Source organism: Pistacia vera, unplaced genomic scaffold (genome assembly GCF_008641045.1).
Source record: "Pistacia vera cultivar Batoury unplaced genomic scaffold, PisVer_v2 Contig230, whole genome shotgun sequence".
Classification (NCBI taxonomy): Eukaryota; Viridiplantae; Streptophyta; class Magnoliopsida; order Sapindales; family Anacardiaceae; genus Pistacia; species Pistacia vera.
In genome coordinates, this window is record NW_022196036.1 from 36,032 (window position 1) to 52,935 (window position 16,904).

The 16,904-nt window shown below is 30.3% G+C and overlaps 1 protein-coding gene across 3 annotated transcripts in view; it reads right to left on the reverse strand.

Moving 5' to 3' along the window:
• Positions 1-256: 256 nt before the first annotated feature.
• Positions 257-16,904, reverse strand: part of LOC116131244 (disease resistance-like protein DSC1) — a 28,317-nt gene continuing 11,669 nt past the window's right edge. The window contains exons 2-5 of one of the 3 annotated variants that reach the window (XR_004128232.1): positions 3,379-3,876; positions 2,690-3,297; positions 2,443-2,587; positions 257-721 (exon numbers count right to left, since the gene is read on the reverse strand). Coding sequence is in view for 1 of the 3 variants with exons in the window: in XM_031416894.1 (XP_031272754.1) it covers positions 2,506-2,587; positions 2,690-3,297; positions 3,379-3,876 (1,188 nt within the window). In the remaining 2 variants the exon portion in view is untranslated. Of the gene's footprint in view, positions 722-1,923; positions 2,286-2,305; positions 2,588-2,689; positions 3,298-3,378; positions 3,877-16,904 lie in introns of those variants that run through there. The other 2 variants (XR_004128233.1, XM_031416894.1) reach the window with 2 other exon arrangements.

Sequence of the window (16,904 nt, forward strand, 5' to 3'; positions counted from 1 at the left end):
TAATTGTTATATTGATAAAACTATTAAAAGGGTATTGAGATTGTGTAAATAAATTTATAGACTTTTAAAAGGGAAATCATGGTACTGTTGTTTGGATTATAGGTAACATTCGACATGATATTTGTAACATCTTTTTGTGAAATTAGTGAGGAAGTATGAATTGTATGTAATGCTGATTCAGTTTTGTATTTTAGTAATATACAACCTGTGACGGGTAATGTTTTAGATCTATTGTAATTTGCTTCTTAAAGTTTGTTCAAATAGGGGGAAAAAAAAGAAAAGAACTTTATGCTTATTTAAAGTGAGAGCCCATGTTTTGAGAGATTTTACACCTTTTATTTATGTTATTATTTTTCGATTTATGTTGACAGTGAATTTTGACCCATATTTTGGAAAATTGAATGACAAAACAATCTGTCAGCGATGAGAATTTATATAGGTTTATACGTTTTAACACATTAACTAAATAATTAGTTGGGATACATTGGTTTTTGCGGATGTGAATCTTAAATCATCTTCTAGAGATATGCATTTACAAGGTTTCTCGACATGCATTTAGAAAATTTCATTCAATTCTGTAACTATACTATGGATGATTATCTTTTCTTGGAATATTTCTGATGGGGCCCTCGCAGGTGGATGGGTCTTTTCATTCACCATGGTGGCATGCTGCTCGTTTGGCCAGCCTTAAAACTTCTTATACAATTACCTGGGAAGAATTCTGAAAAAAGAAAAAGGCGAGTTGTTGCGCATAGCTATAATTGTTCTTCTCATTCAATGTAACTCAAATTTGGCAGAAACTTGCAATTTTAACCATGCACAGCTATAAATATGTGTAAAGTTTAATGTAATTATCTGTCTCTACTAAGAAGCAAGCCAGTATTAATAATAGTGAAAGATTATTTAGAATAGAATAATAACAATGGAGCTTATGTTCGCTTTTGCAACCCTGACTTCAGCTTAGTAGACCATTTAATCTTAATAATATATTTCACCCAAACTTTGTCGCTTCAATGGTCCTGTCTGATTCTTTTATATTTATGTTACATTGTTTCCTTCAATATATTCATGTTTAATTACAACATTTTCTTAATGCGTTCCTTTTGAATATGTGCAAGTTACTGGTTTTGGTGCTTGCATTAATTTTTGTAAATTTATGAAATTACATGTTTGTCACATATATCTGTACTTGATGTTTTAGGAAGATGAGGTAAGAAAGGGTGAACTAGAAGCAGATACCAATAGAATGATGTGAGAGTATAGAGCTCAGTTAGATGCTGAAAGGGCACGCAAGCTGGCCTATGGAAGGAGCAATTCTACCAGTAAATCTAGTCATAGAAAGGGTATGTGTACTAGACCTTGGAAAAGGAACATCTTATCTCATTCTTTTATGATTACCCACCATATTTTCCTGGCTCTCATGGTGATATTGTTCTTGTAGATGGGAAAATCTATGTGGATAAAGAGACTGGGAGAAAGACGGATGGTCTTGTAACATATCTTAAAGAACCATCAGTTGCTTTGGCTATTCATTTTGGATGGAGCTCCTTTTCGTCCAGGTGGAAAGATCCCTATGCGGTCACCCAAACTAAGTTTGAGCAGAAAGGGGATAGCTTTGTATCCAAGCAAGTAGACAACAAAAGAAGCTGAAGGTTGAAGAGAAGATATTTGGCTGGGGTGGCAATTTTGGCTACTGTAGTTCTTCGTTATATGTTCTCCCTTGCAGAAATGAGGGCTGATGAAAATTTACATTCAGAATTGGAAGCAGATGTTCAAGAGGAATGTGTAGAGCTTGGTCCAGTGGACCACTCAAGGTTTGCCAGAATCTGATGAATACCACTCCCAAAACTACCACTCACACAACAACCAAGGATGAAGATTTTAACATCCAATAGATAGCTCCATTTAGAGAGATCCATGGACTTGAAACTTTAGTAGGAAAATGGATAGGTATTCCTTTTAATGCTTTTCCAAGAATTGTTTCTCGAAGAGAAGATGTGGAGAGTTGATAGCCAAATCCAAATAAATATTCACAATGGTCTTGTTCTTGAAAGTTTGAAATTCTCTTGGACTCTCTTGTGGATGGATTGCAGACAACAAAGAAAGGGAAACCATTACTAGAATCATATATTGAAATAAGGTTTATGGGATGTTTTTACTACTTCAATCTTATTAGAAGCTGAAGCTCTTTTGCAATAAATTTGTTATTGTGATCATGACATGTTTCGAGGTCGACCGAGAAGACAGAGCTTGAAGCAGAAATATTGATTGGTATGTCCCATGTCCTTAATGTCAAACAAAAATAAACAGATTATAAAAATGTCTAGAGATTTATTAAAATATAGAATTAAAGATTTATATATTCTACATCAATCGGGCATAGAAATTAAAATTGGAGAAAAATAAGATAGAATTGGATCAGAAATAGAGATATGGACTAACCAATATATTTGTAAAACGGCACTGTATAAGATGTAGGCTTTAGAAGATTCTAAAGCTGAAGGATTATAATTCTTTTAATCTTTTTGATGGTGGTTCATCTTCATCGTCAGAATACTCTTCTATTTTTTTCTCATTCACTCGAGACCTTTTTCACATCAAAATTTATATGAGAATGGAAAAAGTTGATGAGAGATCAAGAGCAACATTCGTTGAGGTCGTTAAAACCAAACAAATATTAAAGATTTACCTTGAGCTCGATTCGCCATATGTGAAATTTGGAGATGTTATTATCTTGGAGATTGGTTCGTCTTCTGACCTATCACAGTCAACATCCACTGCTGATCCGGTAAAATATTCATCAAACTCATATAGATTCCCAAAACTAGAGCTACTAGATTTGTTGGTCCTTTTCTTCAATTCTTTCAGTTCTTTCTCGTATACTGGATGGATCGCACACCTCTTCACCGCCAATGCTGGATCATGTGAAAAAAATGAAAGCTCAACAAAATCTTGAAAGAGTTCTTCATGAAAATAGGTTAGCCAAAGATGCTCTGACACAGTCTTGCCCCAATACTCGCGAAAACTAATCGCAGCAGCATTCCATTTGTTACCGGTCGCATCGCAGCGCATTGCATGTATAGTCGTGTCTTCATCCTCATCTTGACTCTGACGCTCATGGAAATCGAAAACACAGCAGGCAACACATCCCACCATCTTGTTATCATAAGAATCTGGAGGCCCTTCCATTTTAATTGAAGACGCCTCACTCTTATGTTGGAACCAGTCTGGAATTTTACTTCCGGGAAAAACCATGCTAGGATCTTGCATGAACATTGGCTGAGGATCTGGCATTGCCTGCACTCAAAAAAAGAAAGAAAAGTCATAGAATAATGTTTAACTCAAAAGATGAAGAGAGAGAAAGAGAAATACACTGACCTTAAGGGATTCTCTAGGCATTGAAGATGCTAGATTAGTCAATTTCAAGCAGTTTATACATAAAAAATCAAACAGCTTGGAATTGCATAACCTTAATGCATTTGATGTTGTTTCCAGTGCAACACAACCATTTACGTTAATATATTCTATGTTGGATGGAAGTTCCGGTAGAGATCGAAGTCTCTTACAACCGTTGAAGTCAAGATAGTAAAGCTCAGAAAGATGATTGATGCTTCCAGGCAGTGAAACAAAATTGTTTTTGCTGAGGTCTAACGTTCGTAATGAAGAAAAGCTACAGAAAAAGTCATTAGGAATCGCTTCTTCCTCCATATTGCAGTCACTCAGAACCAATGTTTTTAAAGATCTGCAAAAATCTGACAAAGTGGGCAATCTAAAAGCCTTGAAGAAGACTGAAAACTGAGATTTTGATGGCGGCCCTTTGCATCCACTAAAATCTAATTCTGTAAGATTCTTCATAAGAAAAAGGGACGCCATTGGTCGTCTTATCGCAGTTCCATTTACTCTAAGGTGTTCTAGGCTTTTAACATGCCACAAAGTCTTTGGCAAGTTACCAAGTTTGGAGCATCCAGAAAGATTAAATGTTTGAAGAGATTCCAAACCATTTATAGTGACAGGAAGACTCACGAGATTTTTGCAGTTTTCCAAATAAAATGCTTCAAGTCCACTCAAAAGTTCAATTGACATTGGCAGTACTTTAATAGCAGTTCCGTTTAAAGAAAGGAAACGTAGACAATCCATAATTCCTACAATCTCTGGAAACTTCTCCAATTTGTAGCAATTACTTAGACAAAGTCGTTCTAGGGATTCCATATGAATCTGGTTTGGAAGAGTTTTAAGACTTGTACAACCAAACATATTCAACCAAGTAATCTTTTTGTGAACCAACAAAGATGGGTGAACCTCACGCAACATTTTACAACTAGAAAGATTCACATCCTTGAGATTTGGGGCCAATTTAAAATTTGGTGTTTTGATTAAGTATTTACACTCACTAAAACTGATAGATTCCAAATTGTTGAAAGACTGTTAAAAGAAAAAAAAAAAAGTTAGATAAAGATGTGCTTTTCTTAATTTTTCATATTTATTAAACAATAAATAGCATAAATAATATTCCATAAAAATTAAAATAGGAAAGTGGAATTGGATTAATCTTACTTTGATTCCCTGCTTCATTTGTTCAATGCGACTTTGATCCATTTTCAGCTCAATAATTTTGTCCAATTGCAAATTTGGTGGTAAGGATTTTAAAGGATATCCTTCCCAATCAAGTAAACGTAAGTTGTTGGAAAGGTAATCAAAGCCTTCTGAAAGTTGAACATTGCGGAGCTTGAGTAATCTTAGATTGATCATTTTCGAAAATGCTTTAGCACAACAAAGGATCTCTTCTGTAGAAAAGTTGAGCATCATACCTTCAACCTTTTCAGTTCCCTTTAAATAATAGAAAAAAGAAAACAAGAGAGAGAGAAAGCAAATTAGGAATTAATAACACATGAATTGAACTATATGGATATGAGTGCTAGCTACTTCAACATATATGTGAAATTTGCAATCCACTTGAGCAAACAAGAAGTAACAGTTTTCCTCCACTTATAGGTCTGCCATTAACATTTTAACATAAAACTTAATTGGGTTGCACAAAAATTCTTACAAGTAACACACAATCTTATAAAAATAGTTCTTCAATTTCAAACTCACTTAACATGCTTACACCAATTTCTATTAACGAAATTATTATTTTGTAAATTTCATAAATTTTCACGATATTTAGTAAAATTATTTTTTATAAAAGAAAAAAGTTAGACAAAAAAGGAACTTTGAATTCTATTTGAAAAAAAAAAAAATCATTTTCTAAATTTTACAAGTAAAACGTATAACTCTTTTTAACTTTTCAAATAATTTTTAATTTAATTTTTAAAATTGAATATTATAGGTTTTCTATAATTTTTAATTTAAGTATATTCATGAATCTATAGAATATATATTTTATTGATTTTTTTCCTTACTCTTTTTTAAATAATATAAAAAAATTAACTATCAATTTTTTTGTTTTTTAATTATAGATCATACTATTCTCATTGTCACTATGCTCAAGTATATAGAAAATATCTAAACTAAGGAGGAAAAAAATTAACTAGAAACAAAACGAAAAATATGGAAATAAAAGTGTTTTTGAGGAACAAGAGACTTTAATATGCTCAATCGGACTATAAATTGGTCAACAAATACAGAAAATTAAAAAAAAAAAAAATTACACATGCTTGTGCAATCTGGAGAGGCTAGCTACTATGCTAAAAATGCGCTAGCTCACACCTCATATAGATATTTAACTAGTTAAAGCAAATGATGATTGAAAAAGTGCACATGATTATAACAAAATTGAATTGCTTACTGTGCCTTCTGTCAATACATGACGAATGTCTGCTTCTATCCACAATCTACTACGTTTTCCAGCCTCTTCGGGACACTCTCTATAGACAATTTGTTGACCCATTTGTTGTAACAAATCATGCATCCACAATCTACCATCAGCTATAATTATGAGCGAATTATCAATTAGATTATCTATTCCAGCATCTGGAAAAAAACCACAACTTTTAAGAACTTTTGTCACATAACCTATACCCATTCCTTTAAAGAAACATGCTATATCAAGAAATATTTTTTTCTCTAAATCTCTTAGCCCATCAAAACTTATTTGAAGTACATTCAGTATATTTTCATCACCGTATTCTTTTAGTCTTTCCAATACATCTTCCCATATATAAACTTCTTTTTCACACAAAGAGCAGCCCAAAACTTCAAGAGCTAATGGAAGACCCCTAGCATACTGTACAACACATTTGCATACCCCCATAAATTTTTCTGAAGGTTGATGTTTCTTAAAGGCTTTTGAAATGAAGAATTGGAGGGCTTCATCATCATTTAATTCTTCAGCCTTGTAAACTCCATCTACTCCATGGGATGTCAACAAATGTTTGTTTCTTGATGTTATTATGATCCTACTGCCCATACCAAACCAGTCATGCTTGCCAGCTAATTCTTTTAATTGCCTTGGATGGTTCACATCATCTAAAACAATAAGAACCTTCTTATGCTCCAACCTACTTCTTATCATGCTTATTCCACCATAGACATTGTCTATGTTTATGTCATCTTTTTTCATATCCAGAATTTGGGAAAGAAGCGTCTTTTGTAAATAAAGTAGACCCTTTTTTTGGGAAATCTCTCTAACATTAGCCAAAAAACTACGACCTTCAAATTCAGCAGAAAACAACTCATGATAGGCAACTGTAGCAATTGTTGTCTTACCTATTCCTCCCATTCCAAAAATCCCAATCATGCGGACATCATGTGACTCGGGACTTATAAATCTCTTTAGTTTCTCTAAACGTGAATCTATGCCTACTAGGCCCTCAACACTTGTATATTTTGGAAAACATAATTTGAATATTTCCTTAAGAATTTCTTGAATAAATTGTGTCTCGTACCTGAAGAGTGGAAAAGATCAAGAAAAAATTGTGGTTACAACACTAGCTAGTCATGAATATACTAATGAATAAATAGTGCATATCATAGAAATTATCTATGTACACAGTTTGCCTATAGGTTTATACACATAAAACTTTCATTTTTTCCTTTTTGATTAGGTTTAGTTTTAGCATTCAGTCACTATTGTAGTTATATTTCATTGTATGAATACTTTTAAATTTCTGATAAAGATAAAACTTGATTTGAATAAGAAGTTCAATGCTTAATTTGTAGTGTCAACACTCATGACTAGCACATTTAATATCATTTTGATAACTAAGCTTTCCACTATAAAAAAAAGAAATAAGTGTCACATACCCATCATTTAAGGGAAATCCAGAGTGATTGGCCACCTCTGTCAAAGCACTTCTCCAAGTTTGCACCTTTCCAATATCCTCTCTAAAAGTTTTTTCATGTTTGACAAAGACTTCTTCAAATTCTCCTGTTTGTTTTCTAACCACTGAAGGATCCACATTATAGAAAACTGGAAAAATTGTTATATTCTTGCAATGAACAATTTGAACAAGTTCATCTAAACACCATGTGGAAGAAGCATAGTTTTTTGAGAAAACAACAATTGTAGATCTTGATTCTTCAATTGCATGACGAAGCTGTGGTGAAATGAGTTTTTCCTTTTTAGATTCTTTGTCATCCTTAAGAAAACGCAATCTTTCTGATAAGGAGTAGCATACAATGATCTATGAAGCTTCTTCGCGTGATTTCACCTTAAAGCTTGAAAGACATAATTTTCCAATGATAGGAAGAAGATGTGATGAAGAGGTTGTTTGCATGATGAGTTTAAAGTTTTGTTGATATTGTATATGCAAGCTATTTCTTTTGTCAGACCTGAAAATTAATGTAAAAAAGAAAAAAAACAATTAATATCTTTTAGAGACACAAAAATAAGAAAAAAAATTGTTTTTGTATTATTATTTTCTATGTTGGATATGAATTAATTTTTTAAAAATAAAAACCATATTTTTTTGCTTTTTTTTTTTTTTTTTTTTAGTTTGTGACAGAGATAAATATCTTAGATCATGTTTTCTATCTTTAGAGACAAAATTAAAAAAAAAATTGTTTATTGTATATTATTCTAATTATAAAAAAATGATATCATATTTTGACTATCTAAAAATTAAAAATATGTGAACAAGATTTCGAACAAAAACAAAAAAGAAACAAATCCAGGAAACAACATGAGGCACGTACAATTAATCAAACTTGGAAATTCAGATTTGATACTCGAAACTTAGAAACCTTGAGAGACTATAATATCAGGGACTTGGAAACAATATTGTGAATAATTGTTTAGCTTGTTTAAAACATAGATGCATCAGTACTTTCATAAAATAAAAATAAAAGAAAAGAAAAATAATAGATATACAAAGTCCAAGTATGTTACCCAACAAACAAATGTATCCGGATCTCAATGTTTTATAGTGAGCTGCAATTGGTCCAGAGAAAATATGTGAAGTCAGATATGAACTAAGAAATAAGGCAAATACAGTAGTAGATAAAAGATCAATGAAGGAAAATATTTGATGGATATATTTCAAAATAAATTATACTTACAGCTTTGAGGGTGTTGAAGCGATGGAAAACCATTAAACTTTCTTACTTATTATGAATGATTTCTCTGATTTTCCCCTCTTCTTGAATTAAATATGTGTAGAAAATGGTAGAGAAAACGCCAACAACCTTCCAGGAAAATGGGTGGAAATTTCATGACAATTGCATGAAGGGGGAATAATTCTCTTTTTAATTTTGCTCCCTAGTCATGGTTGTGAAAATGACGTTATTGCACCTTTCCATATTTGCTTTCCCATTCTAAAACATTTATAAAATATTTATATACGAAAATTTAAAGATTTTTATTAATTAAGATGTTATTTTATTAAATTATATGACATTTTTATTAGTTTAATTGATATTTATAGTCAAATCTATCTCTAATAAACTCTTTTTTTCAGTAACCTATCCTATTTGAAATTAATTACAATCAAAGTCTTCAAAATTATCAACAAATTTTTATTAGAAATTTTATTTTCAAATAAAAATATTTGAAAGAATAGAATGAAACATACTCATTATATTTAATCAAACTGATCACTTAATAAAAGCTTTTAATTTTTAATTATTTTCATTTTCTCTTTTTAATTTTTATACTTAAATTTTGAATTATTTTCGGTTTTCCTTTTTTACACCTTTTAAGGGTTTTCAATTCTATTTCTTTAAATTCAATGCCTTCTTATATTTTTTCTTTTTCATTTTTTTTTTAATTTTTTTCAATTTTTCATTTTTTTGGTTTTTTATTTTTTTAATAATTTTTAAATTATTAACACATATTTTCTATAGTAGAGAAAAGTAAAAAGGAAATAGTAGAGAAAATACCATAGAGCTTCCAAGAACCTCATCTCAAGTTGTTGGCCTTCTTTTCTTTCTTGACTTTGGCTTAATAAATGTATATCCTTAACTAGCCAGCATTAGTCCGTTCCATAGTTAACCAGATTTTAATTTTATCAGATAATAAACTAGATTTTATTTTTATTTTTAAAAAAGAAAATGTTTTAGATATATATGCTGCCAAATTTGTCTCATGCCGCCAACTAATTTTAATATTCATATTTTCATGAATATTATAGGATGCGTTTGGTTTATTATTTTGGATAAGATTTTGAGAATAATATTGGATAGTTAAATAGGGGAGTATTACGAGGTAAAATTTAAAAATCTATAAAAAAACCCCTAAGTTTGCTAATTTAATTAAATATCCCAATATATAAAATGACAAAAACACCCCCACCACCTGCAGTGCCAAATTCCGGCCACCACCGTCGGAATCTGGCATGAAAATTGCTTTACTACATAGACTGATCGGATCTGTGTTGTAACGCGTTGCTATGGCCTTTTCCGACCAGATCCACAACAGATCTGGCCAGAAAAGGCCAAATCTACGGCTAGATGTGGTCATCGACGACCAAAAAAGGTCAAAAAAGTCCATCTTTGGTCTTTAGCGATGGCCAAATCTTTTTTGGCTAGATCGGTGAACTACCGGCCAGTTCTGGTCATGGTGTAGTCCGCCGTACAGATTCCAGTAACCAACTGTTGTCACATGCATTTTTATTTCTTCATTTTCCTGGAAATCCCCTTTCTCCAATCAAAAAGTATTGAATCAAAGCACCAATTGTTTTTAACGTACAAAATAACTTCTTCCTAGAAGCAATATCTTTAGCTAATGTGGTTGTGGATCACATGCGTTATGCCAAAAATACACACGGATGTTAATACCACTAATTAGAGTTTAATAAGCATTTTAAAAATAAAATAGTATTAATTATCAAAACTCAAACTGACTCAAAGAGATATTATATAATACATATCCCAATTTTATCAAAATAAAGGATAAAGATTAAAAAATAGTTCATATATATCAAGAAACTCTATAAAAAAAACACACTATTATATTAACTTAAATGTATAAAAAACACCCCCTTTCATGAAAATAAAATGTTTGATATATAATAATATATATATATATATATATATATATATATAATAATATATATATATATATATATATAGCTTGCCAAATTTGTCTCATGCGCTAACTAATTTTAATATTCATATTTTTCAGAATATATATAATATAATTAATTTTTCTATTGATTTATATTTTATTATACTAATCTAATTGATTTGGAATTTGTCAGCCTTGTGCGTTGAAGAAAGGTTATAGACAAACGGCAATAAAGTGTCATATCTGTTGCTTTATGTTTTGTCGACCTACCAAAAGAAATTAGAAATTTATTGTTTTGTCAGACCTACCAAAATAAACTTTGATTGCGGAGCAATTATAAGGTAGAGATTAGAAATTTATTGACAATTGCGTGAAGTTTTGATAATTGCTTTCCATTCTTAAACAGGAGGGAAAGCATATCATTTAATTTAAGATAAAACAAATCAATTGAAAAAGCACACAAGATATATGAGTGATATACAAATGAAACTCATAGCATCAAAAACCTTGTGAACAACATGCGAGACAAGGGGAGACTAGCTGCCATATACTTTGAAGATCTTCGCGGAGATGATTTATTTTTTTTCAACCTACAGACTCTTGCCTGCTCTTAGAGTGAATAGAAAGATCAAGTTCCAAAAGTCTTTATTGATGACGAAAGAGAGGAGCGAAGACAGAAGAGGCTTAATGTTTTTTTTTTTTTTAAAGTATGGAGGGCGTCCAAATATGGACGGGCCGTCCAAATTTTTTTTTTTATTTTCATATTTTGGTTAAGAAACGGACGTTCCTTATTTACGGACGCCTCGTCCAAAATAAGAAAAACCGATCGTCCATAATGGAGAACGGCAGTCCCTAATGTTTTACAAATTTTTTAATTGTATTTAATCAGGGACGGGCGTCCTTTAAATGGGGACGTCCGTCCCTTGTATATGGACGTCCGTCCATATAATATGGAGGCCGTCCATGTGCGTGAACGACATCCACAAATGTGATGGACGACCGTTCACTAGAAAAAAAATATTTAAAAAAATTAGACGCGCGTTACACGTAGGTTGGTACAGAATTTCGGTGTAACTTTTTTCAGTGTCCGTAGTGTTATTGCTCATCAAATATCCCCAGTCATGGTGTTTTCTCTATTTTCAAATTTTTTTATTAGTTTTATAAAACTTAGACATTTTATTTTCAAATAAAAATATTTAAAAAAATCAGAATGAAAAAATACTCATTATATTAAATCAAAACTGATCACTTAATAAAGCTTTTAATTTTTAATTATTTTCACTTTCTCTTTATTTGTATACTTAATATGAATTATTTTCAGTTTTTAATGCCTTTTTTAATATATAAAATTTTATTTTTGCTTTTAGTCTTGCAAGAATTAATTCTCTAGTGATAGAACTTCTTGTGCAGTTTTTCCAAAGATTAATTTTAAAATTTCAAGCTAATTTTGTAGAAAGAAAAGATTTCTTATCAAAAGACATGGCCCTTGTTTTGCCCCTAATTCCACGCAATTTTATAAAAAAACCGCCTACTAACAGAAGTGTTGATTGCGAAAAATAACGATGGTAGAAGATTAAAAATATTTAAGAGGGATAAGCTGAGTTCGAAATTAATTATGAAAAACGATAAGTCCTTACTCTTTTTCAATTGACAAAGCATCATTGGATTTAAATAAAAAAGTCTCATCCTTATGTTATGAGTAATTCATAGTAAAGTGTATGATTGTAAAACAATGTACGTAATAAAACTACCAGAGTCTTCTTCCCTTGTATCTTAAGATTTTTAATGGCACTTTTTATATTAATCTTCAATATTTTTAAACTATTAAATTAGTTCTTATTAATGTTCAATTTGAGCAAGCATACCATAGTATCGATCTTTACGGCGGGCAAGAAACAACTTTAAGAAATTGATTAAAGACAGAACCATGTTTTTGAAACTATGATTCATGAATGAGAAATTGGTAGAGAAATTCATAGAAAATCATAGCACCATATAAATGACTAAATTAACTCTTAATTATTGATAAAGAATAAGGAAATTTCTTAGAAATATATCAGATTATTGCCTAATAATAATGCACATAATTAAACTATTCAAATATAATAAAGTAGAACCTTTAATATTCATTATAAAAAACAATATAATATGAGAATGATATTACATTAGTTAGTGGATTAAATTCCTAAAAATGTGTGGATTAATTATTTATGAAAACAATATAATATGAAGAATGTGTACTTAGTTAGTGGACGCACTTACTCCAACAAATACAACATAGCCTAGAGATTACAGACAATCATACATCCTTTAATCGACCAAAAATCATCCATGATTAATTATTAATAATCGAATCATATTGATCATCTAGGAGTGTGGCAGGAATAGCAACCAACAAAAGTGATCATGACATGGGATATTTCCCTATCAGTCCTATCTGATTTCTCATATAACTTTTATGTTTAAAGAAAAGCTAGAGAAATTCCCACAACCGCCACACGAAGCCTGTATAATTTCAACCAATACTTATGGATATCTAACCTGAACATACCTATACACACACAGTTATTTTCAAGAGAAACTTTATCTTAGTTGGAGTAATTGTCTATTTTTCTCTTCTTCAATAACTTTATTAAGCAAGAATTAGTGGAGTCCCCCCCCATGATTCAGAATTAAAAAAATCATAAAATTGTGTGTAGGCCATATGGTCATGCCTAGGCATCTTGGAATCAATTCCGTGTTTCAATTTCTAGGAAAACATAAGATATTACTTTAAGGCCATGTTTACTGTTGGGAAGGTTTTTAAAAGAAATAGATACTAGTCGAAAGAATCAAGAATGAAATAAATTAGTTTTCCATTGTTTACATATAAGATAAAAATATTGAGGGAATGAATCAAATAGTGGTATTTGGACAAAAGTACCCCACCATTAAAAGTTTCCATATAGTTAAAAATTATAATATATGTTTAAATAAAAAAAAATGGTTATGTAACAATGTTAAAAAAAAAAAAAAAATATATATAAATAATAATAAAAAAATTAATACCATATTTAAACTTTATTTTTTTTACGTTTAAATATATTAATATAATTAAAAAAAATCAAAAATTTTATGCCAACAAACTGATCAACGAAGTCACAGCCAGTTACACAAGTACAACGGTCCGTCAACATCAATCAATAGTTGTCAATATTCGGTCAATAGTGTCAATGCCCATTCAACACTAGTCACTGGTGGTCAGTGACAAGTCAAATAGTACAACTCTCACGAAATCCTATTTTATAATCACTAAATTATAAACCATTGAAATAAAAATAATTTTAAAAAATAAAAAATTAAATTCAAAATAGAGAAAAAAAAAAGTAAATCTATAGGATTCTATCTCAAGAATCAGGGAGGACCCTTACTTATGTTTTTATGGAAATTATAGCACGTGATTCTAATAGGCTGATTCTTTACTGAATTCCAATAAAGTAAACAAGGGAATTAGGAATCCAATTCTAGAAATGAAGACAAACTTATGCATTAATTCAAATCTATTCATATCAAATTGCTGGATAAATTATCAATCTGATTATTTTGTTTATAGTCTTATTAAATAATACTAAATAATAATACTATTTTCACAAACTCTTAACAAATTGAGGTGTGTCATAAATAAAATGGATGAATGTACATAAAAATAAAACTCATTAAATTTCAAAAAATTAGAGTGAATAAATGGTGTCAAATTAAAAAATAGTGTCACATCAGTTTGTATACTTGTTTGATATTTATTTGTAGGAATAGCACTACTCACAAAATAAAAATTCAATCATGCAATTTCTCAGTACCCATTTTAAAAGATTAATCATAATCAATTATTATTATTACGGTCAGATATAAAAGTCAAGTAAAATTCAAATGTGGTCAACGCTAAGTCAGTCCAGTCCAATCGCTAAAACGGGTTTTAGCCTTTCAATGGACTGGATTAAGGATCGATTCCCTGTCGGACTAGTCGTCCAATCCGAGTTTTAAAACCATGCTCACAACATCCCACATAAGTTTCCAAAAAATTGTATATTTTTAGAATCTTATTTCAAACTAAGGGTTTTTGTTCTACTCTGCAAAATATATATAATTGAATTCTTTTAATTATTTTCCACAAAATAAACTAATTCATAGGAAATAGCCCGTAATGTTTCTGGCTTTTTTGTTAATTTGTATGTAGCTATTTCAAAAACTTTCAAAGGATTCACATTTCAAAAAGTTGAATTTTCTCCGAGTTATTCCCAATAAATCTGATAGCTTCCCCAAGAAGACTTACAATTCAATCACAGCCAGTTACATCCACTTCCATTCTGTTTTATAAGGTTAAGTATAGTCAGCGACGGTAGTGCAACGAATTTGGACACTGAATGACGTGATAAATCTGATCGTTGATCAATATTAAGTTAAAATTAATCAACAGTTAGATTTACACGTCATTCGATGCACAAATTCGGTACATACCGTCAAGACTTGATTATTTTTTTACAAAAATATATTGTATGTCAAATGACTATAATGTCCTTTGACTATTTGATTATCAAATGACCTTAATGTCTCTGACTATTTTTGCAATGTTGATTGAACGTAAGATGACGTAAGAAATGGTCCATCTTGTTGTAAAATTACCATAATGTTTCTAACTTCTAAAATGAAAGGACAAAAGTACAAATGGTTCAATTAAGGGATCTCTATATTTTACCCTTAACTTTGAACAAAAAAAAATGTAAATAATTTAAATGTCCTTGATTTTTTTTAAAGTTTAATTTGGTTTTAAAATCTAAATTTAAAAAATGTTAAAAAACTAAAAAAACAGATGGAAGTAGAAAACCATGTTTTAAGGAACATTAACAAACTAAAAAATTAAAACTAAAGAAAAAATAAAATTAAAAGTTTAAAAAAGAAAAGGAAAATAATTTTAGCTATTAAATGACCATAAAGTCCTTATCTATGATTAGCAATAAATGGTAAAAAGGTGTTCTCCAAATTCTTACATCACTCAATGACAGCTCATATGAGTCATTTTCTATCCATTTTTCTTATGTTTTCCCAAATATCTTGTAATGAAATGATCCACAATGTGCCTTGATAATTTATCGACATTTAAAGGCAAAGGTGCTCACATAAATCCTTAATCCACACCATTTCTGGAATAAATTTGAACAAAAATTGAATAAAAATTTACAAACTTTTCATATAAAATCATTTAACAAACATGTTTTAATATGAGTGGATGACTTAAAATATGGAAAATTAAACAAATTAGAGTAAGTGATACGCCAAATATGCAGGGTTGCGTAGTTTATAGAAAGTAATTTGTATGATGAGTTTGTATATATACCTAGCATTACTACATAACGTAGTTTTCTTTTTCCTTTTACCTTTAATTAGATTGTGAAGCCCAATTTGAGCCAAATTAGTATTGTGTTGGGATATGCTTTGCTAATATGGTTTAATTAGGAATTGTATATTTTCAGAAAAAAAATTTAATTAAAGAGAAATACAATTATGAACACGGTTATAAATTGTATTAGGAATTAAAATAAAAATTGTGTTAATCCTAGAGAACTTTATAATGAGTATGATTTTCAAAAATCTATGGTGTGTGTTTAGTAAATTAGATTTTGAAATTGTTGGTGATGTATATATGACCAAAATAGACACTTATTTTTTAAAATTTTTTATTTGTTAAGTATTCAATAATATTAAGTATGTCATAAACCTTTTTTGAATAAATTATTATTTAATAATAATTCAAAAATTTTAAAACATGGATATGGCCAACGATGGTCAACCGTTGGTCAATGATGGAGTGTTAAATCACACCTAATCCTATCAGGATCAGTGTGAGACCAATATATCGGAAAAATTATTTGTAAACACAAGCGTTTAAAAAATTAAAAACTAAAGAAAAAATAAATAAAAATTAAGGAAAATATTTGGTTGTTAATGACATAATGTCCCTTACTATTTGTTAGCATTAATGGGGAAAGGGTGTCCTGGACAATTTGATAGGAGTAAAACTAAATTCAACACTTTTTTTTAAAACTTTCTCTCACAAAACTATGAAAAATATTGTGGACATAAAATTATATTAATAGTTTTCATCGCCTAAGGAGAATATTATTGTTTGATAGCAATAAACTCTTAGAAAGTTCAATGAAAACGTATCTATTTGATTAGCAATTAAATGAAAAATATCCTCCTTGTTAAGCAAATATGGAGATTTCTTCTTTCTCCCATTTTATTTTGGGGTTTTAAGTTACTATTAGCCACCCCAACAATCAATCACACCACCACCCCCCACCCCCCCCCACCCCCCCCCCCCCCCCCCCACCCCCCAAAGTTTGCCCTAATCTTACTAAGCACTCTTGTTATACTAGTAATTACTTCCACTCTTCGTCATGCTGCCATCAACATTCTAAAATTT